The 24,714-nt window shown below is 41.5% G+C and overlaps 1 protein-coding gene across 1 annotated transcript in view; it reads right to left on the bottom strand.

The window, feature by feature from the left end:
• Window positions 1-1,075: 1,075 nt before the first annotated feature.
• Window positions 1,076-24,714, bottom strand: part of AVIL (advillin) — a 52,275-nt gene continuing 28,636 nt past the window's right edge. Inside the window, exons 10-20 of the mRNA XM_034413029.2 lie at window positions 24,238-24,391; window positions 22,259-22,359; window positions 19,082-19,219; window positions 16,590-16,748; window positions 10,534-10,713; window positions 10,089-10,234; window positions 9,244-9,388; window positions 5,678-5,866; window positions 4,701-4,769; window positions 2,801-2,911; window positions 1,076-1,641 (exon numbers count right to left, since the gene is read on the bottom strand). Of these exons, the coding sequence (XP_034268920.2) occupies window positions 1,528-1,641; window positions 2,801-2,911; window positions 4,701-4,769; window positions 5,678-5,866; window positions 9,244-9,388; window positions 10,089-10,234; window positions 10,534-10,713; window positions 16,590-16,748; window positions 19,082-19,219; window positions 22,259-22,359; window positions 24,238-24,391 (1,506 nt within the window). The 3' untranslated portion in view covers window positions 1,076-1,527. The remainder of the gene's footprint in view (window positions 1,642-2,800; window positions 2,912-4,700; window positions 4,770-5,677; window positions 5,867-9,243; window positions 9,389-10,088; window positions 10,235-10,533; window positions 10,714-16,589; window positions 16,749-19,081; window positions 19,220-22,258; window positions 22,360-24,237; window positions 24,392-24,714) is intronic.

Consider the following 24,714-nt stretch of genomic DNA (forward strand, 5'->3'; position numbering starts at 1 on the left):
GGATATAAGATGGCTTACTTGTATACAATGCCAAAATGGCAGCTGCTGCGATGTGCTTCTGCAACTGTGTCTGCTCAGGAATTTGTTGTGAACTATGCCTGATTGTGAGTAATTGGAAGCATATCAGGGAAAGAAAGCATGGCAGTCTTAGAGTTTCCTCAAGTCAAAGCTAGAACAGAGGTTGTAGAAGATTGCACTAAGTTAAGGTAAACTGGGATTTTGGTATGCTTGTTTTTAGATAAACCTTGATAGGTGGCAGTCAATGCTATAGATGACACTGTTGTGAGCAATTTAGAGGAGGGTTGAAATATTCTTTTAAAAAAAGGTATATTATAAAAAAAAATACAGCATATGTATCTTGTCAAGAGACATTAGCTTATTCCATTATTTAATTTTCTATCTGGCATTCCCTTCAGGTGCTTAATGTGGCACTATGTAATTTGATGTAGGTTGAACTGAGAATGAGTGCCTGTCCCACAGAATGAAATCCAGTCATTAAAAGTAAGTAACATGCTTGTTTCTTGCCCAGCCCTAACCTCCAATTGTTTGTTTTATTCATGGGTAATACAAATTCACATATCATTTTAAAAAGTGCAAGGGCAAGAACAATCACCTTGCTAAACTTCTGAAATGAAGCATCTATAGTCCAGGGCCCTTTGTATGCAACCTTAAAGGGGAAGGCCAGTCTGTGCTGGATAGCCTCAAGTACCCATCCATCCCAATAGCAATAGCACTTAGACTTATATACCGCTTCACAGTGCTTTTACAGCACTCTAAGCAGTTTACAGAGTCAGCATATTGCCCCCAGCAATCTGGGTCCTCATTTTACCAACCTCAGAAGGATGGAAGGCTGAGTTAACCTTGAGCCGGTCAGGATCGAACTTCTAACAGTGAGCTGAATTAGCCTGCAATACTGCATTCTAACCATTGTGCCACCACAGTTCCTAACCAGCATAATCATTAGGAATAATGGGAGTTGTAACCCAAGAACGCCTTCTTATAATTCCAGTACAGGTCTCCCTTTCACAGTTCCAATATTCCTTGAAAATAGATAAGGATCAGAGCAAATAAGGTACTATTCACATATTTAATGATGATCATGTAACAGTACATGCTTCAAAGCAGCAGCCCTGCCAAAAAGCTTGGATTTCCAGGGGTCAACCCAGTTGCTATTTATAGGGTAGATACTTGCCCAAAGCATAGCCCCAATTACTAGTGGATCTGCCAAGTTTCAGCAGTTCAGTTTACTTCACAAGTAGTGACTTTTCTGCTAAAAAAATGGCTGGTTAGAGAGTGGGTAGTTGATGACAGCGGGGAGAATAAACTTCCTGGACAGCAGCAGCCCTTAATAGATTAAAACAACTTTCTGAATGTACTTAGGCCCAATATATGGATATGCTCTTTAAAAAAAAAAGACAGCTCCTGAAGCAAGCTGCTTCTGGACTTGGCTCCTTCTCGAACGCAAGAGAAACCCAAGAAAGATGGTTCCCATTTTCGAGTTTGAGAAATGCCGTATTTTCTTTTTCCTCAGAAAAGACCCCTTTCTTTTTTCATGTGAAGTTGCTTCCAAGTAGGAAGGGTAGCGAACTTTTCCCGGGGGATTCCAAAGACTCTCATAAAATCATCATCTGACAGGAAATTCTATGGATGGGGAAAAATATCAACAGATGAGTAAGAAGGATGAGGCTGAAGCAGAGTGTAGAAACAATGGGATTTCTCCCAATTTGGTTAAAATTAGCTCTACAGATCCCACCAGACTAAATTAATCATGCCAATTGCTTTTAAAAGACTTATTTTGATTACAGGAAGAAACCACACTGGATAGTCTATTCTATTGAAACATAAAGGGCTTACCACACTGAACATTATGCACTAAAAAACATAACTTGATGCTGTTTAGAATATGGTTGTCATGAGAAACCTTGGCAAAGGACTGAAAAATGGATTGAGGTAATGATAAAGGAATTAACACGTGCTGTCCTAATTATTTTACTGCAGGCTGACTATATAAGAGGGGAAAAATAAGCCTTCAATGAGAGAGTTAGGGCTACAGTCCTTCCTGATATGCTAATTTTTTAGATGAATGAGAACTGGGGAGATATACTTGGCATTGAGTTGCAATTCAAGCTTCTGAAATCTCTATTTGTGTGTGGGGGGGCTGTTTTAAGTCCAGGTTTATCTCTTAATCTGCTGTTTATGATTTCAGAAGCCTGGCATGTTACCAGGTATAACCCAAAATATTTAGAGCTGATTTGTGCAGCCATGAGAATTAGGAATATACTACCTGCAAGTCTAAAATTATCAATCCTGCCCCTCAGTTTTAAAACAACAGGCATGTCCCACATGCCTCCTCGGGGTGCCATCAGCCAGACAGTGTAGGCTGGTGACCCCCAGGGGGAGAGCCTCCTCTGTGGGGGCACCTACCCTCTGGAATCAGCTCCCCCCAGAGATAAGGAGAATCCAGGACCTCAGTGCCTTCCGTCGTGCCCTTAAAACCCATTTATTTAAACAAGCCGGGCTGACTTAAGATGAAATTTTTAACTGTTTTAAATGTTTTAAACGTTTTAATTGGTAAACGAGTTTTAATTGGGCCAAATTTATATATCTTTTAATTGTTTTTTAATATTTGTCCTGCATGTTTTTTAGTTTTGGCTGTACACCGCCCTGAGTCTTCAGGGAGAAGGGCGGTATAGAAATTCAATATAAAATAAAATAAATAAAATAAAATGTCTTTATGGAATCTTTGAGGGTAAGTCTGGTTACTTTTCTCAACCCATGGCAAATGCTCGATAGGACTCACCTCCTTCTTAGCAGGATCCACGTCTTCGGGTAAGTCCTCCAGGCTGGAGAGCAGAACTTCTAGAGAATAAATTGAACTCTTGCTGCTGCTCAGGGTCTCAAGTCTGTCATCCTAAACAGAGCACACCAAATTCTTAAAAGCTGGCTGAAAAATTTATCTCCTGAACCAGTCTTCTGGTAGCCTCAAAAGAAGTGGAACTAAAACCCCCAGGCTTCCCTGCTAGAATGGTTTTCCAAGACATCTAGAGCAGTGATGGCTAACCTTTTCAGCACCAAATGCCAAAAGCGCACGTGCACGCCCCCCCCGCTCTTGCGCGCATGAACCCTGCATCAGTGGTGAAATGCAAAATTTGTTACTACCGGTTCTGTGGGTGTGGCTTGGTGGGGGGTAATGTGACTGGGTGGATGTGGCCAACTTTTTTTTTTTTTTTTTTACTTTTAAAAGCATTTTTTCTACAACCACTTTGGCCGAAGAGGTTGTAAAAAAAATGCTTTTAAAAGGTTCTGACGATCCCAGCTGAGTTGCCTGATCGTCAGATGCTTTTTTTTTCTTTTAAAAGCATTTTTTTTTTTTTTGCTTTTAAAATGCTCCCGAACCGGGAGCATTTCACCCCTGCCCTGCATGCAACCCATGCAAGCGTGCACGACCCCCATGGGTGCGCCCCACCTCCCCGTGCATGTGCATGTGTCTCCCGCATATGCCCCACCCCACACACATGCGCAGCAGAGACCTGAAAACAAGCTGGCCAGTGGGAGGCACACACACACATGCACGGCGAAGCTGAGCTGGGATGACAGCTCGCATGCCCGCAGAGAGGGCTCTGTGTGCCACAGGTTTGCCATCATGGATCTAGAGGTTATTGGCAGGACATTCCATGACAGGGAAATGACATCTGTAGCCTCTCCAGATGTAACCTTAGATAACAATCAATGGTAAATGAGGCTGGAAATTGTAGGTAAACAGATGGGAGGTCACAGGTTCTCCATCCCCCTTCTAGCCTAATGTTTGCTGGTGCCCTCTTTTGCAAAGATTTAGTTATAGCTCATCGTTAAATACCAAATGGCTTAATTTAAAGAGTAAGAATTACCTTTTCTACCCCATGTTCTCTCACTGTTTTAGGTATGCAATGTTTTCTCCTGCTGATTGGGGACAAGTTGTGCCTGATGCAGAGATTAGGCAGGGCAGCTGGTCCCCAGTAAAGCTGTTCGGGAGGGGGGCGGGAAATAACTATGAACTGTGTAGGATGTTGTGGAAACCCTTCTCTGAAAATAGTCTTAACAGGAGCTTTAAATTATTACCTCCTTTGGTCTTAACAGGAGCTTTAAATTATTCTATCACTGCCACCATCTTTGAGCAGCACACAAGCTTAGAAATGACTTTCGCCCAGGAAACTCAAAAACATGTCTTCAATCCAAAGCCGCCTTCACTGAGGTACTGAAGAAGCTAAGAGGAGATGGGTCAAGGAAGGTGAACAGAAGTGCATCAGCACGAGCCCAGTATGCTACATTGACTTATAAGGCTGCAGGATGGAGTATGTATGTGACCGGAGCTTATAGGCAAATCATGTTTTCAGTTTCCAACATTTCCTGTTTGAAGGATCTTAGGAAGCAGTTTCTGAGAAAGCCACTCCATCCAAGGCCATGGAGAGCTACTATAGAAAATACAGGAATGTATCATCTCAGATCACATATGTTCCTTCGGTATTACTGAATTGTAATGTTTAGTATCTTCCCATAATGCTTGGTATCTCTTGGGCATCTGAAGGACCACTACGTCTCCACCTCTGGGCTCATAGGATCAGTGACTGGATATGACTGAAATACAGCAGCTTCTAATTTCTTTTCCAGCCAATTGCTTAACCATGGGCAGCGGTTCTCCCAGTATAAGCAAACCGACTTACATTTGCGATTCTGATAACGTCATTGGCATCTCTCAGTTCCTTCTTCAGCTGCTCGTATGTCTTCCCTTCCTGCAAAAAACACAAAAGCCCATCACTTAGAGAGTTATTTCACCATTAAATATGAGTGCCGGGAACTGAACTTGTGATATACACACAGAGGAGAGTCATTCTCAATTGTAAACTGGGAAGTTGAGAAAATATGTCTACCAAACTGCACTACATCCTGGTCACACCACACCAGTTCAAGAGGTGCTTTAAATACCCTTCCTCCTCCCATTAAAAAGAATGGGAAGGAGGAACTTCTGCCCTGCCGATACTCTCTTATTACAAGAGTATTGTACTGGAATGATAAGAAGAAGTATATTAATCCTTGGAATGTTCAATATAGCTATCAATTGTTGTTATTAGGTTTGGAATAAACTCTTTTTCAACATTAAATGGAGAAATTGGAAAGGAAGCCTGGATAGCTCAACAGACAGAGCTCTGTAATTTAACACCAGCTGTCTGCAATTAAAGTAAGATCGAATCTCGCTAGGCTCAAGGTTGACTCAGCCTTCCATCCTTTCTAAGGTAGGTAAATTGAGGACCCAGTTTGTGGGGGCAATAAGCTGACTTTGTATAAATATACAAAAGTATGAAGGCTACTGCTTAATGCATTGTAAGCCGCCCTGAGGCTCCGGAGAAGGGCGGCATATAAATCAAATTTAAAAAAAAAATTCTATGCTCACCAAACAAAATTTGGACATACAGGTATGGTTTCTAATACAGTACTAATAATACTCTTGAGGGAGATGGGCAGTTCTTAAATATGATAAATGAATAGATAAATAAATCTTTGTAACCACTAAATGTCCAAATACACAAAATAAGTGCTTTATTCATTTTAAAAAGTCATGCTGATGGGCTTCTCATTAAATATTCCAGGGCTGAGGTAATAAAAAATGGTGTGTTTTAGATATATTGTAGTTTTCACTTACGCTCCATTTGTTAGGATCCCAAGCCAGGAACCAGCCAGTGAAGTTGGGAGGTTCAAAACCTTGCTTAATCACTAGGATGGGAGTATCAACCTCCCTCCCACTAGGGTGGGTTTGCAGATATTCCTGAGCAGTTGCCAAGGCCTCCTTCTTCTCAACCTCATTGGCTTCCTTGCCAACCCACATGAACACCTGAGGAGGGGGAAAGGGGAGAAGAGCAGCAGTTTTCAAGTAACCTGAGCGAAAGACGAAACTTTTAGCTTGGAAATGGTGAGAGTTAGGAACTCTTTTGCTGAAACAAGACTCTAACTAGACGTGAGTTTGAAAGCCTGTTGAGTTTTAGGACCAGTGCTGTAGGAAGAGTTTACAGCAGGGGTGAAATGCTCCCGGTTCGGACTGGATCGCCCGATCCAGTAGCGATGGTGGCGGGTGGTTCAGAGAACTGGTAGCAAAAATCGCTATGCCCCCACCCTCCCCCATGCCCAGCTGAGCCGCAGGATCATCAGAAGCTTTTTTTTTTTTTTTTACTTTTAAAAGCATTTTTTCTACAACCTCTTCCGATGAAAAAATGCTTTTAAAAGTAAAAAAAAAAAAAAGCCTCTAATGATCGCGTGGCTCAGCTGGGATAGTCAGAGGCTTTTCAAAGCATTTTTTTCTGAAACCTCTTGGCTGAAGAGGTGGTAAAAAAAATGCTTTGAAAAGTCTCTGACAATCCCAGCTGAGTTGCCTGATTGGCAGAGAGGTATTTTTTAAAAAGCCTCTCTGACGATCCCAGATGAGTTTCCTGATCGGCAGAGGCTTTTCAAAAATGCTTTGAAAAGTTTTTTTTAAAAAAAGTTGGCCACGCCCACCCAGTCACATTACACACACACCCCACCAAGCCACGCCCACAAAACAGGTAGTAACAAATTTTACATTTCACCCCTGGTTTACAGTAGTTTATTGTAGTAAAAAAAAAAAAAAGAAGAATCTGGTAATATCTCTTCTAACTAACACATTTTATTAAAAGGCACAAAAGGTAGCTCACTTCAGCAAATGCATGGCACAGCACAGCATTTAAATTAGGAAGTGGTGAGGGGAAAACAGGTTGATTATATAGGTTGGTTACAGATTACATATGAGACCAATTCCTAGTATCATATCAATTACCAGTTCTGTTAAAATCCCCTTGTGTTTGTTGAAACATTGAGATAAATCTCTAAGTGACTCTTTGGAAAAATAGCACAATTGAATGAGAGTTTACTGAACTCACATACATCAAAAGATTTCAGGCTATTTTTTCCCCTCCCTTCCCTACCTCATTCCCACTTGAATCCTACATCTGCCTAGCTACCCCATGCTGACATTACAGGAAAATCTGAAAGGGCCACAAGTTCCTCATTCACAGTCAATAAAAATACTTTCCCCAAGTTTAATATTTTTCCAATCAGCTGTCCGATGTTAGCTGAAGGGCCATCAGTTGTGAACTTTTGTGAAAGGATATGTTGGCCTTCTCTTAAGCTTAGGGAGCAGGGCCATATCATAATTCAAGTTCATTTCCAAAGAAGCAGTTGTGTGGAGATGTGGAGATACAAGCCTAGCACAATTCTCTGAAACATCATTTTTCCTTCCCTGAATCATTCATTTATTCTCTGAAGTGAGATCAGTGGTGGGTTGCTGCCAGTACTCCCCGGTTCTTGCGAACCGGTAGTGGAAATTTTGAGTAGTTTGGAGAACCGGTAAATACCACCTCTGCCTGGCCCCGCCCCCAATCTATTTGCTGCCTCCCGAGTCCCAGCTGATTGGTTAGAAGGAAAAAAACGGTTTCAACTCTTGCCGCGGCGCTTCAAAGGGCCGCCCTACAGCTGATCAGTGGTAAAAGGCAGTGTGGTGGTAGACCAGTGTGCTCCAAAAACAAATGGGTAGACTGGAACACTCCAAAAACAAATGGGTAGACCAGTACAGCTCTGCAAGCAGTTAAAAGCCTGGTAGACTAATATCTCTGCTAAATCCTAAAGAATTGTCACATGACCATCAAACCACGCCCACAAAATAAGCCATGCCCACAGAACCAGTAGTAAAAATTTTTAGAACCCACCCCTGAGTGAGATGGGTGTCATATAAAAATAAAATCATGTGGCAGATGCTGAGGGCAGCTATAAGGAAAGATATGGAGGCTTTAAAGAATCGCAAGCAGGGGCTGTCTTTGCCCTACCACACAGTTCAAAACATGGTTTGCATTGACTGTATACAGTAGAAATGTCCATGCTATGTCAGACTACAGGTAGGCCTCGACTTACGGCCACAATTCAGTCCAAAATTTCTGTTTCTAGGCGAGACAGTGGTTAAGTGAGTTTTACCCCATTTTTACCTCACCTTTCTTGCCACGGCTGTTAAGTTACTCCCTTTGGTTGTTAAATTAGTTGCACGGTTATTAAGTGAACCTGGCTTCCCCATTGACTTTGCTTGTCAGAAGGTCACAAAAGGGGATCATGTGACCTTGGGACATGGCTGTCGTCACAAGTACGAGTCGGCTGCCAAGCGTCTGCATTTTGATCACGGGATTGTGGGGATTCTAAGTGTGAAAACTGGTCATAAGTCACTTTAATCACTGCCGTTATAACTTTGAATGGTCACTAAACGAACAGTTGTAAGTCAAGGACTACCTGTATAGAATCTACCAGCTGCTTATGTACAGAAAAACAGTGACAGATTTACACCCTGACCTAGACAGTCATGGATATATTAACCCAGTTACCTAGAAATGCAATGTGCTGTGGCTATTTTCATTGTATATCGTGTTTGTCCTTCATGAAGCCTATGTCAGAAAAACTGTTTTTGTTATCTTAGAAGCGTAACATTTTGAGCATGAGGCTGATTCTGGGTCAGTTTAACCCACCTCTCTTTTCATCCCCTTCTAAATAGCTGGCATTTGAGAACTGAAGCTGTCTGCTATTCAAGGTTGTACTCAGTCATTAACATTAATATTCATTAAAGGCTTTATCCTCCATGATTTTGTGACTCCCCTCAAGTCCATCCAAGCTTGTAGCCATCAATATATCTTGTGACATGATGTTTTAGTTAAACAGAGGTACATTACAAAGCTCCTTGCATTTAGCTTCAATGCAGGGGTGAAACGCTTCCGGTTCGGACCGGATCACCCGATCCGGTAGTGATGGAGGCAGGTGGTTTGGAGAACCGGTGGCAAAAATCCCTGCCCCGCCCCCATTGCCCAGCTGAGCCGCGCAATCATCAGAGGCTTTTTTTAATTTTTAAAAGCATTTTTTCTATAACCTCTTTGGCCGAAAAAAATGCTTTTAAAAGAAAAAAAAAAGCCTCTGATGATCGCGCGGCTCAGCTGGGATCATCAGAGGCTTTTAAAAGCATTTTTTCTATAACTTCTTTAGCTGAAGAGGTTATAGAAAAAATGTTTTTAAAGGGAAAAAAAGCTTCTGCAGATCAGGTAAGTCAGCTGGGATCGTCAGAGGCTTTAAAAGCATTTTTTTTACAACCTCTTCAGCCGAGGTTGTATGCACATCTAAAAAAATGATAGAGGTTGAAAAGGAGGTTTTCCTGCTCCCAAATATCACCTGGTCCCAAGTATCCAGCAGCATAACATCACTTTCACTCAGATCGTCTTGAGTAAAGTCAGTGATCTCAATGACCACAAAACGTCCAGTTTTGTTGGAGCATTCAAAAAGCCTTGGAGGATGACCAGGGATCTCTTGCTGCAGTCTGCAAGACAAAGATGGATTAGGTGACCTAGATCCCTCAAGATGGGCAACCACTGAGGTTGCTAAACTGTCCCTGCAGATCCAGCCAACTCTACCAAAAAATGACGAACCCTGGAAGCCTCCTCAAGAACACCTGGAGTTCTTGCTTTCCTTTTACCGTTTATCCTTCAAAAATGCTACCAAATCCTTATAATCAATGTGACAAGGTTTCCAGTAAAATACACTTAAATATTTGAGTTAGTGTACAAATGCACAAATTCAAGCATCAAACATAAACATTTAACTCAAAAAATTATACAGTAATAACTTATAGCCATAAAAATAATTTCAGCTTATAAGTTAAAGGCCCAGTTAAAGACCCTATAAAATTAAAAATGGCCTCTTTGAAAGATTTCACACTAGGCTTAGTGAACATTCTGAAGGCCAAAATATTAATGATTGAGGTAAAAGTCATTAGAGGGTTGCAGTGGCCTAGAGGTGGAGCTCTCGCCTCACAATCAGGAGGCTGTGAATTCTATCCTAGGTAGAGGCAAATATTTCTCTCTCTCGGCACAATGTGAAAATATCTGCTGCGAACTTTGCATTGGTAACAGGAAGGGCATCCAGCCAGTAAATGCTCAGCTCCATACGGTTGCCCTGACTCCACCCCGATGCAAGGGATTACGGGGTCATTAAAAGACAAAAAAATTAGAAGTCATTACTTTTTATCACTTGAATAAGGGGCTTTGCCTCCAAGCAGTTCCCAAAATTCAGCCGGTTCTTGTCCCTCAGCCACAGTCTCTTGAAGTCCGTCACAGATAATAGCAGCCAGCTCCTTAGCCATTTCTCGTTCATCTCCACTAGAACCCTGTCATGAAAATCACAGAAGTGGGGGGGGAAAACCACAAGAGAAATTGGGTAGAAATACTATCCAATTTCATCTCTTCTCAAACTTTCTTAAATAAAAAATATATGAATTCTCCCTCTTCCCTAAAGCCTAGATTCTGCCTGCCAAATAATCATTTTATTTTAATTGTGCATGTATGAATGCACACCGTTCCTTTTGATGTAAAATGGTAAAATAAAAGGCCATTGTCGTAATGACTTGGAAGTTAATGGAAGGCTAATGTAGACATTTTCTCCAACTCCTAAAGCTCTTGGTCTCACCTTGCCATACCATAGGTAATGGTCTCCCTGTGTCTTAAGCAAGAAGACATCATTGGAATTGAGAGAGGCAGCAGAAGCCGGCACCTCCACAGCTTTTCTGTTGAAAATCTCTATTCCACGGATCTGGAAGAGCCTCACAGGGGGTTCCAATTCATTTCTCTCTTTCCTGGATGTCCCGCCCTGCAGAGAATGTGACAAAAAGGCAGAACAAACCAACTTTGCTGCAAACCAACTTTGTGATGCAAAAGGCACTCTCCAGGTGTTTTTTGATCAACTCTCATCAGCACAGCTGATGGCAAAGGATTCTGGGAGTTGTAGGCTGAAACATCTGAAAGATACCATGTAATTTAGACTTTTATTATTAAGATGATCTGCAGTTTTGTTAAGGTTAAAACTGGCTGAATAATTTTCATTTATCATGCAAATCACTGGAAGACTTGAAGGACCAGGTTAGGTTATTCTAGGGAAAATCTGTGTAGTAACTAAGGATCAACATTGGCTTGATGGCACATAGTCAATCAAAATTTAATAAAAGAATATTTCAGGATGGCATGATATTATAACTTTCAAAATTGTTCTGTGATGGTTTTCCAATGTCATTGCAATTATGCAATATTGTCACCACATATGGAAGACGGATCCAATCTGTTTATTGCAATCCTAACATTTCAGGGAAACAGAGCTGCTAAATTTAATAAACTGTAACTGGAATATTTAAAGTAAATTTAATACTTTTTCTATTCCCACTGTTCCATCTCTATTAGCATATTCAACTTTTGCATCCATTTAATCATATCATCTTTGACTTGTTCAGATTCTGAGACATATTTTACTATTTTTCACTGTGCCTAACGAATGTTGAGTACTATGAATTAGAAGATTTTTCAGATTCTCAAAATTCCCTTTTGTTTCCCTAATTCTTTTGTTGCTGAGCTGTTTATCTGAAGGTATTGAAACCAGTGAAGTGTGGGAATGCATCGGGTAGCAAAAGACTAAAAAATCTTTAATGCTGTCCTGTTCATAATAAAATCTTTTAATCTGAACAAATCATTGTCTTTCTATTTCTTTAGTATCTTCCTCAACATAGACATTCATAGGCAAGAAGGAGAATCTCTGAGTTTATTCCTTTCCTGTATTTGTCCCAGGCGTTCAGTGTTACTTAATAACAGAATAACAGAGTTGGAAGGATCCTTGGAGGTCTTATAGTCCAACCCCATACTATTTCAAATGGCTGTCCCATCTCATCTTAAAAACCTCAGGTGTTCAGACAATAGGCAAGCCGTTCCTCTGATTAATTGTTCTCACTGTCAGGAAATTTCTCCTTAGTCCTAGGCTTGTTCTCTCCTTGATTAATTTCCATTCATTGCTTCTTGTCCTGCCATATGTAATCTCTTGAAAATAACTTATTTTTGTTTGTGTCAACCAGAGGTGGTATTAAGCAGGTTCTGACCAGTTCTGGAGAACCGATAACGGAAATTTTGAGTAGTTCAGACAACCGGTAAATACCACCTCTGACCGGCCCCACCCCATCTATTCTCTGCCTCCCAAGTTCCAGCTGATTGGGAGAAAATGGGGATTTTGCAGTAACCTTCCCCTGGAGTGGGGAGGGAATGGAGATTTTACAGTATCCTTCCCCTACCACGCCCACCAAACCACACCCACCAAGCCCCGCCCACAGAACCGGTAGTAAAAAAAATTGAATCCCACCACTGGTGTCAACCCAGATGTATCTGTGCGTCCTCTCTGGAAGATCTGCCTCTTCCACAGACATGACAGAACTAAAAGACCCATTTGGAATCCATTAGCCAACATAGGAATACAAGGTGAGGCCTTAGCAGAGGTTTTTATCCAGACATTTTTTCCCCAATAATTGTTTTGCAAGAAATAATTGTTGCTATCTCTCAATCTCATTTGGAGCCTGAATGTCAGGGGCACCTAACCTGAGGCTGCTGAGGGAAGTCACCCCTCCTAGAAGAATGAAATATTTTAAGAAATATTTAAAAAGGCAAAAGATTATATTTCCCTAAAGGAAAAACATGTTTCTAAAGACAGAAACCTGCTCCCTGCCCTCAGTAGATATCTGGTGCCCATTAAGAAAGACTGGGCCATCCTATCTACAAGACAAAAGACCTTGAGCTCCAGGGTGATGGGATTAAGACCTGACCCTTCAGGACATAATAGGATTATTTAGCAGCAGGGCTCACTGCATTGCAAAATCTCCTAAAGACATTACATCAGCCCAAGCTTCAATCAAACTTCTCAAACAGCTTACCGGATTAGCTATGACCCTACAACAGCCAATAAGATACATGTTCTTGCACAGGAACAGGAAGTTCAAGTTCAAACCCCAAGAGAAGGTATAAATATCCCTCACTCTCCACTCCATGGGGTCAGCTGCCCAAAACCACCCATATGCTTCTACTTCACCATTAAACCCTCTTTCCAATCAGCCTTCATGTTTCCAGTGTCTTTCTCCCAGCTTGGAACTGAATCAGATGGATATATCTCCCAATACTACTATATCATTTCTTTTATACTGCATGGTTTTTCCCCCCACTGTTTCTGTCCAGGAGCAAAACAGAGTCAAAAAAGCAAACGTAACAAACTCATTATCATAAAATGTCATCTGGTATTTCTCTCATGATCATTTTCAGAGAAGCCTAAAATTGCAGATTTTATTTGACTAGGGGTTGGATTTGTTTTTGTTTATTTGCTTGTTTTGTTGTTGTTTTTTTCCCCAGGAAGAAAACTGAATCGAATGAAAGAATCCCACTGTCCATTAAAACTTACTCTGAACCTAGCAGTCACCATTGTTTTGAGTTCAGACTTTAAGGAAACCTAACGCTAAGTACCAATTTTCCACCTCAGAATGTCTTTTCCCTGCAGTAAAAATGAGATAAAATGGAAATGGATGAGGCCCAGGCCCACTATATTTAAAAAGGCACCCCACCCTAGTTGTCAAAAAGTTATTTTCAGTCAGGACTTCAAAGGCTTCTAATCCTAAATTCACAGTTCCCTCAGTGTGGCAGTTTCCACAGGTTTTCCAACTGAATCAAAATAGAAAGGTAACGCCCCCAATTATCAATATTATGGCACTCTGAGTTTGACTGTGAATTTATTTTGATTCTGGACTCCAAGAAAGTCTAATCCTAACCTAAGGGCTGATTCTCCTCTCACTGTCCATTTGTAGATATAGAATAACAGAGTTGGAAGAAGCTTGGAGATCATCTAGTCCAGCCCCCTGCTCAAGCAGGAGACCCTACACCATTTCAGACAAATGGTTGCCCAATCTCTTCTTGAAAGCCTCCAGTGATGGAGCACCCACAATTTCTGAAGGCAAGCCATTCCACTGGTTGGTTGTTCTTACTGCTAGGAAATTTCTCCTTAGTTCTAGGTTGCTTCTCTCCTTGATTAATTTCCATCCATTGCTTCTTGTCTTGACTTCTGGTGCTTTGGAAAATAGGTTGACCTATTCTTTGTATATTCTTTGTAGGAGCCCCTTAAATATTGGAACACTACTATCATGTCTCCCCTAGTCCTTTTCAAAGACAAGACATACCCAGTTCCTGCAATCATGTTTTATTATTGCCCCCTTATCATTTTTGGTGCTCTTCTTTTCACTCTTTCAAGAATCCCAACACCATTTTTTATATTGTAGTGACCAAAACTGGATGCAATATTCCAAGTGTGGCCTTACTAAGGCTTTGTAAAGTAGTACTAACTAAAACTTCACATGATCGTTTTACCAAGAGCAAAACTGAAGATGCAAAATGCAAATGTAAGAGTTCCATTTAATTTGTACTGCAAATGTAACATTCACACTTGTTTTGTGTCTAGACCTTAGGACATGTTAACCCTAATTATGTGGAGATTTTCTATTAGAATGTCTTTTTCTCGTAGCTTTTCCCTTGAAGGAAAGGTGAGCAAAAAGGGAAATGTGAGATTCTTGTGTTGAATATAAAAAAAGCACCCCAAATCTAACTATCACAGTCTTTTGACAGTCCCTAGGTGTCAGGTGATCCTTATCCTAAGCCTAAATACAGGTTCTTTTCCCCTCAGAATATATTTGTCCCGTAGTTTTTTCTACAAGGTAAATTAATCAAAAAGAAAATGTAATATGCTCACTATACATACAATCTCAACCTGAATTTCAATGTCATGCTTATTCTAAATTAGATTTCAGGAATTGCTAACCCTAACCTTAGATGCAAATCTTATCTCAGATTCAGTTTTTTCCATAGGATAAAACTAAGCCAAAAAAACCAACCCCAAAATGTAACAGCTCACCAAGGATAAAATATCAACTCCAATCTTATCATTGAGTTGGCGCAGTGGTTAGAGTGCAGTACTACAGGCTACTTCAGCTGACTGCTAGCCACAGTTCAGCAGATCGAATCTCACCGGCTCAAGGTTGACTCAGCCTTCCATCTGGGTAAAATGAGGACCCAGATTGTTGGGGGCAATAGGCTGACTCTGTAAACCGCTTAGAGAGGGCTGTAAAGCACTATGAAGTGGTATATAAGTCTTACTGCTATTGCTATTGCTACCCACTGCTTAAAAGCCATTGTCAAAATCAAATTAAATGAGTGTTGGCATGCAATGTAATTAAACATCACCCATCTGAATAAGTATTTTGCGGGAGTTTCTAGCCAAGCTAAGGAAGCCCATCCTTATTATCCTGAATCAGACAAAATCTATTAGTTTAAAGTATTATGTTAGGAAAAATCAATTGCAGATGTGGTACAAGTTTTTATGCAGAATTATACTCCATAAATGGTCTCTTAGGTTAAAAAAAATCATTAACAGATTAGTTATTTAAATACAAAGTTAATTCTTGACATTGAAGCATGCTGACAAATCTTAGTCTGCCTTTCTTCTATGAAAGGAATTATAATTTTCAGTAAGACGCCTAAAGTAACCTAGTATCTTTTATCATCTACAGAGCCAATTCTGTATACTTTTTTCAGAAATTGCGTAGCAAAAAAATTAGTGGTAAGAGGGAGAAGTCCGTATTTAAAATTTATTTCAATCTTCCAGAACCTTTGAACTTTGTACAAAAAGTGTCACTGTGTACAAAAAGTGATCCAGCCTGATTATTGTATTTCCAGCAGTTTTTGAGCATGAGTTATCTATTTTGGCAATCAGTTTGGTGGCAAGAAAAAGCCAATGAATAAGCATCTTGCACCAATTTTCTCTGAATGTCAGATCTTTGCGGTAAATGTAATATTTATTTTCTATTGGTATTGTCATTGCTGCATATCAAGTGTACAGATTTACAGATTACAGAGTTGGAAGGGACTTTGTAGGTCATCTAGTCCAACCCCCCTCCCAAGCAGGAGACCCTACATACAAATGGCCTGGTGGTTCAGCAGACTGATAGCATTGTGATTAACACCAGCTGTCTGCAATTACTGTAAGTTCGAATCTCACCAGGCTCAAGGTTGACTCAGCCTTCCATCCTTTCTAAGGTAGGTAAATTGAGGACCCAGTTTGTGGGGGCAATAAGCTGACTTTGTATAAATATACAAAAGTATGAAGGCTATTGCTTAACACATTGTAAGCCGCCCTGAGGCTCCGGAGAAGGGCGGCATATAAATCAAATTTTAAAAAAAATGGCAGTCCAATCTCTTCTTGAAAGCTTCCAGTGATGAAGCTCCCACTACCTCCGAAGCTGTTCCATTGGTTGATGGTTCTCACTATCAGAAAATTTCTCCTTACTTCTAGGTTGAATCTCTCCTTGATCAGCTTCCATCCATTATTCCTTGTTTGGCCTTCGGCTGCCTTGGAAAATAGCTTGACTCCCTTCCTCTCTGTGACAGCCCCTCAAATACTGGAATACTGCTATCATGTCTCCCCGGCCCTTCTCTTCACTAGACTAGCCATACCGAGTACTTGCAACAGTGCATCGTATGTTTTAGCTTCCAGTCCCCTAATCATCTTGGTTGCTCTTCTCTGCACTTCTTCTAGAGTCTCAACATCTTTTTTATAGTGTGATGACCAAAACTGGATGCAGTATTTTTGCGGGAGAGTAGATGCTGCATAAACCTGTTTCCTACCTCAAAGATAACAAGTTTGCCTTTGAAGATGGACAGGAAGTGACGTGGCTCCTTGCCCATAGTCACTCGGACCTGCACAGGTTCCCCATTGAATTGTTGATCCATTTGCACTGCAAGATAAGCCGAGGCTGCAAGCTCATCCACTGTTGTATGGCGTCCCTGGATAACATAGAGAAAACGCTACATGGTTTAATTGGGAAGGAATTGTGGCTCCTATTGTCATCTTACACTTATAGTATGCATTGGTTAAAAATCACCACTTGTGTGTCTCATTAGCGGTCTTGGAATTAGACTGGCGAGATCTGGGTTCAAATCTCCATTTAGCCCTATCATCACTGGCTGATTGTAACATCAGGGTCTCTCTGTCTAATCTACTTCACAAAACATTTTATCTTATGTCGGTGAAATCTCTACCTGCCTACCTAAGCTTGTTATGGAGAGATTTGAATTCAGATTTTATAAGAGTAGGTACAAACACTTTGGATTAATTGCAAGAGAAGATATAAATCTACTTCACAAGGAAGTAATACATCTTTCTCTCCAGCTAGCTTTGAAATTTCAGTTGTAAAACACTATGATGATATATCTGTGGGGATTCTCAGTCTCCATGATTTCATCATAGCCGAGACAACTATGATGAAAACAACAAACTTGAAAAGGGGTGATCCAATTTTCTGTCCTCGCATCAATTGTCGCACTGAAATACTGACATTTATCCTTATATTTTCTCCTGCACTGCTAAAAACATGGGAGTGGGGAGGATTAAAACAAGGCAATGACACATAAATAAAGATCTGGACAACCTGGCTCCAGTGCCATCTATATGGAGGACATTCTGTTGAAATTGCTAATATATATATTGTGGACCTAGGAAGATGCACGGAAGGTTCAAGGAAACAAATCACTTTATAGCAGATTCTAGCACAACGTAAATATTCTCAGGCCTTGGAGAACAATTCTTTCATTGCGTAGCCAGATCCAGTGCATAAGCCAGCGCTTCCTAATTTTTTCCCCTTCATGACCCCAAACCCCTTAGCAGAATGTTTTGCTTAACGCATTGTAAGCCACCCTGAGTCTTCGGAGAAGGGCGGCATATAAATCTAATTAAAAAAAATATATATCCTTTTTACCCAATGTAGGGAAAACACTTTAAGTCAATCTAAATATCCCTGTTGTGATAGGTTCATGTGTTGTTACCCAAACAAAACCCACTTTTACCCAATTTGGGATAACTGGAATGAGCAATAAGTACATCTTGAAATGTAATTCAATTACCATATTTTTTGGGGTATAAGACGCACCTTTCCCCCCCACTAAAAGGGGATGAAAATTTAGGCGCCTCTTATACACCAAATGTAGTCCTGCCCACCCACTGGCCCCCACCCTTTGGCTTCTGCCTCCCAGCAGTTACCTCCTTGCAACAAGCAGCAAGAAGAAACAGCTCGTTTCAGCTTCAGCACAGCCTAATTAGCACAAGTCGATTGGATCGGCCTCCGGACTCTCAGCTGTTTTGCTCTCAGCTGTTTTTCAGGGCCTCTGCTGCTTGCTGCAAGGAGGTAAACTGCTGGAGCAGATTTTTTTTTTTCTTGTGCTAATCAAGCTATGCTGAAAACGAAAATGAAAGTAAAGCAGGCTGTTTGCTGTTTGCTGCAACGAGGCAAAATTGCTGGGAGGCAGTGGCAGAGGCAGAGGCAGAGGCAGATTTCTTTTTCTTGTTTTCCTCACCAAAAAAGGTAGGTGCGTCTTATAGTCCAGTTTGTCTTATACTCTGAAAAATACGGTATATCAACTATGGGCAATTCAGTCCTGGTTTGAATTCAAAGAAATTGCTTGTACCTGTTAAGAATGTCTATGAAGATTCTCAGTCATCCAGGTCATGGTTGTCCCAATGGTGCTTTTTAAAAAGGCAACTGGACTTTTTTGTTTTTTCCTTGAAGACGTTTCGCTTCTCATCCAAGAAGCTTCTTCAGTTTAGGGCAAGAGCTTCTTGGATGAGAAGTGAAACGTCTTCAAGGAAAAAAAACAAGAAAGTCCAGTGGCTGTCAGGGTTCCAAGTAACACCTGCAACAGAATCAAAACTCCAAGGCAGGCATTTTCCTCAAAGCTTGACTTTATTAGAGATGTCATATTGGCACATCTGGGAAAACCCGAATCTGAAAGCCCCGGGTTTTCCACACCCAAAGTAAAGTCAAAGTTCCTTCCCCTTCATCCACATGTGCATCGCATGGTCCAATCAGGTCACTGTCCCAACTGTAGTTGACTTCCAGTCACGCCTCCCCAGGTGCAGGCTGAATGTCCTTGACTCCCAAGGGAAAAACATTGTTATGACTACATACCCCACGCTATCTCCACGGCCCCCTCCCGTTCCCACAGCTTGCCCATCCACCGCTGTGGCAACGCTGAAGACTCCAATTAAAGATGGCTCCAGGGCTGACAGTTGCCTTTCTTGGGACACCTGTTTAGAAGCTTTACATTTGAGATTCTACACCTACCTGCCAGATGTAAAGTATGTAACGTGGCTTATTTTTCAACTCATAGGTATATAGGATTAAATAGCAGTCTCCACCATAGAAAAATCCATGCCATTGTTTGTCCACTTCTACCAACTCCAGGTTCTCAATCCTCCAGATCTAGAGATGATGAAATAAAGGACAGATATAGCTGTTGTTGGGAAGAAAATGTATAGCCTTTCTAACTTTTAACTTTTTGAGATGGATAATAATAATAATAATAATAATAATAATAATAATAATAATAATGAGGAGGAGGAGGAGGAGGAGGAGGAGGAGGAGGAGAAGAAGAAGAAGAAGAAGAAGAAGAAGAAGAAGAAGAAGAAGAAGAAGAAGAGGAAGAGGAAGAGGAAGAGGAAGAGGAAGAGGAAGAAGAAGAAGAAGAAGAAAAAGAAGAAGAAGAAGAAGCGCCTTGGAAGCAATCCCAAAATAACTGGAGCACCACTTGAATACCACAGGCATTGAAAGGTTTGCCATCAGTCAATTGCAGAAGGCAGCTTTACTTGGAACTGCTTCCATCCTGCAACAATATCTATGACACCGTCAAACATCCAATTTGTCTATCTCAGGTCCTTGGTAAGGACTCGATAGGTAGACAAAAATGCCAAACCCAGTCTGAACATCTGGCTGACTGTGCAATGAATAATAATAATAATAATAATAATAATAATAATAATAATAATAATAACTTGAACATTTTGACTCTACAAAAAACCACCTTACTCGGAACAGCTTACATCCTCCGACGATACCTTAACAGTTCCTAGGTCCTTGGTTAGGACTCGAGCTGCTGAGCTATTAACCAGCCTCAAAGGCTGTGAATCTCACTAAAAATTAACCAATAATAATAATTATTATTATATAATAATAATAATTTTATTTTGGCAGCTCAAGAACAAGCCCTAGCCACAAACTGCATGAAGGCAAAAATTCAACATGTTACCACCAACAGCAAATGCCGCCTCTGCAATGAGAAAGATGAGACAGTCGACCACCTGATCAGTGGGTGCAGCAAAATTTCACAAACTGACTACCTACAACGCCATGACCGTGTTGCTAAGATCATTCACTGGAAATTGTGCCAGAAGTTTGGATTTGAGTACAGCAAAAACCACTGGGAACATCAGGTTGAGAAAGTTTTAGAGAATGAGAAACTCAAGATCTTGTGGGACTTTAGGATTCAGACTGACAGGCACTTGGTCCACAACACACCTGACATAACAATAGTTGAAAAGAAAAAGGTATGGTTCATTGACATTGCAATACCTGGTGATGCACGGATTGAAGATAAGCAGCAAGAAAAAATCACAAAGTACCGAGATTTGCAAATTGAAGTTGAGCGACTGTGGAAAAAGAAATCGTGTGTTGTCCCGATTGTAATTGGAGCCCTTGGAGCAATACCCAAAGGGCTACCCCGCTATTTAGAAATTCTAAATTTGCCGGACTTGAACATTTTGACTCTACAAAAAACCACCTTACTCGGAACAGCTTACATCCTCCGACGATACCTTAACAGTTCCTAGGTCCTTGGTTAGGACTCGAGCTGCTGAGCTATTAACCAGCCTCAAAGGCTGTGAATCTCACTAAAGATTAACCAATAATAATAATAATACATGAGGCATTTGCTTTGTGGATTGATAATTGAAATGGATGCACAACCTTATCTACATCTTTTGACCTACTAACATTTCAAGACCTGCATACCATAGATATTGTAGATATTTCCTATAGATCCTTACTTGTAAAGAAATAAACATATATGAAATGATAGAAAAATGTGGGAAAGTTAGAAATCGATGATGACAATGGCTGTATCTGGACTTTCAGTAAAAATCTGTGAATAAGACAGTGTGTTTGCACATTAATAATTTCATCTGGTAGCACACCAGATTCCAGCAGGCATATGTTTCACACTTCCAACTTTCTAGCATTTGTAACCTAGCAGATGTATCAGCACAGATATGGATCCCTCCAAATGTCAAAAGCTAAGTGACAAACACTCCCATTCTATAGTCATTATATAAAATAGGAACGTAAAGGAGTCCCTACAGATTTTACTCCGCTAGTCATTGCTGACTATAGGGGGCAGCATTGCTCATTTCCGTTTCATGGAGCCAGCGCTGTCCAAAGATGTTTCCGGGGTCGTGTGGCAAGCATGATGTTACGGTGTGCTGTTACAGAACACAGAATATATAATGCCTGGCATGATAATGATGCTATGTTGTGCATCTCTGTGCCTGCAAAATTCGCTATTCCCTATCAGAGATAGAATAGAATGAACGAGCTAGAAGGGACCTTGGAGGTCTTCCAGTCCAGTCCCTTGCTCAAACAGGAGAAACTATACCATTTCAGATAAGTGACTGTCTAGTCCAGTGATGGCGAACCTTTTTGCCATCGTGTGCCGGGGGGGAGGAAGTCGTGTATGCGCCCTGCCCCCATGCATGCGCAGACAACCCCCCGCTCCCCCTCCCCGCTCCTGGCACGCGATGGCCTGTTTTTCTCTCTCTCCAAGCTCCAGAGCCTTTCTAGGAGCTTGGGGAGGGTGAAAACGTCCTTTCCCCACCACCACCACCGAAGGCCCTCCGGAGGCAGGAAATGGGCCATTTGTCAACTTCCCATCCAACAGGAAGATGGAAAACGTCCCATTTCCTGCCTCCGGAGGGCTTCCAGGGGGGTGGGGAAGGCCATTTTCACCCTCCCCAAGCTCCTAGAAAGGCTCTGGAGCCTGAGGAGAGAGAAAAATGGGCTTTCCTCATCACCACCCGAGACCCTCCAGAGGCAGGAAACAGCCTGTTTCCTTACTTCCAGTGGGCCCAGAAGGCCCAAAAATCAGCTGGCTGGCGCATGCATGCGTGCTGGAGCTGAGCTCGCATGCCCTCTGATATGGCTATGCATGCCATAGGTTCGCCATCTAGTCTCTTTTTAAAAACATCCAGTGATGGAGCGCCCACAACTTCTGAAGGCAAGCTGTTCTACTGGTTTATTGTCCTCACTGTTAGGAAATTTCTCCTTAATTCCAGGTTGCTTCTCTCTTTGATCAGTTATCAAGAAGATTCCATTTAAGAAACAGGGGGGAATAAAAGTCGGGTTATACTCGCAAGAAAGTCAACAGAGAGAATCCAGAATTCCACAGCAGAAAACAGAAATTGTAACTCTTACCTCAACGTTACCTTCCCCATCATCTACCATCCTCTCCTGGGCTGCCAGCTGTGGCAAAGCATGCAAGGCAATAACGTCAAATCTCTCCTGGCTCACCTTAGCTTGAAAAGAAGGAGGGGATCATTCAGACCAGAGCTCTGTAAGGGGGGAAAGCATGCTCTCACGCGAAGATGGGCGAAATTAAAGAAACCCAAAGCATTCGCAAATCATGATTAAGTAGAGGCATATCACAAATCAGATTGGCCTGAATTAGGCAAGAAGAAGGCATGGATCTCCAGAGATTGCTAAGCTATTCAGGACATGTAATCTTCGACTTCCAACAGTTCGTTTAATGACAGTTCAAAGGGAAAAAATTGACATATGATCATTTTTCATACTTACAACCATTACAGCATCCCCATGGTCACGTGATTTACATTCAGATGCTTGGCAACCAGTTCATATTTATGACGGTTGCTTTGTCCCGGAGTCATGTGATGACTCTTTTTTGCAATCTTCTGAGAAGCAAAGTCAATGGCGAAGCCAGATTCACCTAACAACCGTGTTACTAACTTAACAACTGCAGTGATTCACTTAACAACTGTGGCAAGGAAGGTCGTAAAATGGGGAAAAGCTCACTTAACAAACTCCTCACTTAGCAACATAAATGTTGGGCTCAATTGTGGTCGTAAGCCAAGGACTACCTGTATCTCCCTCTTAAGACCTGCAATGGTAGGGAGAAATTGGCCATTAACCCATTTATAGCAACCCATTCGGCAACTGCTGGCAGCTCATAGTTTTTTCTACCTCTGGCATGTGGGTTACAGAGCAAGTTACTCTCTAGTGCCATGACGGCGAACCTATGGCACGCGTGCCAGAGATGGCACACAGAGCCCTCTCTACTGGCACGTGCGCCGTCACCCCAGGTCAGATCTCTGTGGCGTTTCTTTCCTGAGCTTCTGAAAACAACAAAACAGAAGCTCACGAAAGTAAAAGATCTTACCTCTTGCCGCGCTGCTGATGTTGGGATGCCCCACCTCCTGCCGGCCAGCTGGTCTTCAGGTCTCTGCTGTGCATGTGCACATGTCTGCATGCATGTCTGCACGCATGTCCGCACATTCACTCATTCACACATGTCCACGCATGCGCATGTTCGTGTATGTTCACACATTGTGCGTTTGCACACGCGCACCTTTCAGTTTGGGCATACCACATGCGCAGTTTGGGCACTCGATGTCTAAAAGATTCACCATCACTACTCTAGTGTTTTATCCTAAATTTTAAAAAAGAGTGGGTGGCTGGGTGGGAGGAGCCAAGAGCTAAAATTCGGGATAAGAAGTTTAGGAATCCAGGGATTAATGTTGCAGATAATGACAGAATATTATTACAGAAGGAGAGATTGGCATTGTCTGTCCTGGGGAATGGAGCAAGGATTTGTGCAAGGGTGAATAATGACTGAGCAGCTGAGGGTCCCAGTTCAGATTTCCAACTTACTGCAGTGACATGTGGTGTGTGTGTATGTGTGTGTGTAAAATTCATGCTTTCATCCTAAAAAAATCCATCCATCCCCAAATCGTGTTGATGAGATGATTTCAGCATGGAAATAATTACATTTAGATTTTACCTTTAGTTTCTACAACTCAAGATGGCACATATAATGTTCCGACCCCCTATTTTCCCCACAATAGCCCTGTGAGGTAAATTAGGCTGCAAAGCCGCCCAGCCGGCTTTCGTGACCATTTAGCCCAGCAGCGCCTAACTAGTATACCAAATTGGCTCTCTATGACTTGAGTTGATCACTAAATAGCAGCAAAAAGACCCAGAGAGCTCTATAATTCTTTGGTGCCATCTAATGGCCGTCTGAATTTTTGTAGCCCTGGGATTCTGTAGCCTTGTTACAAGATGGTTTCAACGACAGGAAAAAAATCAGATCAGGATGTTATGAAATTCTCTTTTCAGATGGCATACAGCATCATATTCAGCAACAAGATCTTTCTTACCGATTCTTCCCACGTTGTGGGCTGTTCCTAGCCCTACAGTCTGTTCCTGGACTGTCCAGTTTTGAAACAGCTGCTTGAACATGGCAGATTCTGCTCCATCATGCACAGTCTCCACATTGGTGCTAGAAGAATAGCCTTTCTGCCTAATAAATTCCTATAGGAACAAGACAAACAGCATAACAACTCTGTTTACACCCTAACTATTATCACCCTAATTCAGTGTTGGCAACTTTAAGATGTGTAGACTTAGGAAACTGGTTGGGGAATTCTGGGGATTGAAGTCCACACATCTTAAAGTTGTCAATGTTGAAACATATTGCTTTCAGTAAATCTGGCTTTTGCATTTCAACAGAACATTGACGAATGTTTGTTAATAGAAAAGTTGTGAGGAGTAACTGATCTGTTCTGTCAAATTAGATAACAGAAGTGAAAATGGTTATTTACAGTATATGAGCATGATTCTGCCGACTTGATTCT

Source organism: Pantherophis guttatus, chromosome 2, assembly GCF_059756535.1.
Source record: "Pantherophis guttatus breed Tessera chromosome 2, ASM5975653v1, whole genome shotgun sequence".
Lineage (NCBI taxonomy): Eukaryota > Metazoa > Chordata > Lepidosauria > Squamata > Colubridae > Pantherophis > Pantherophis guttatus.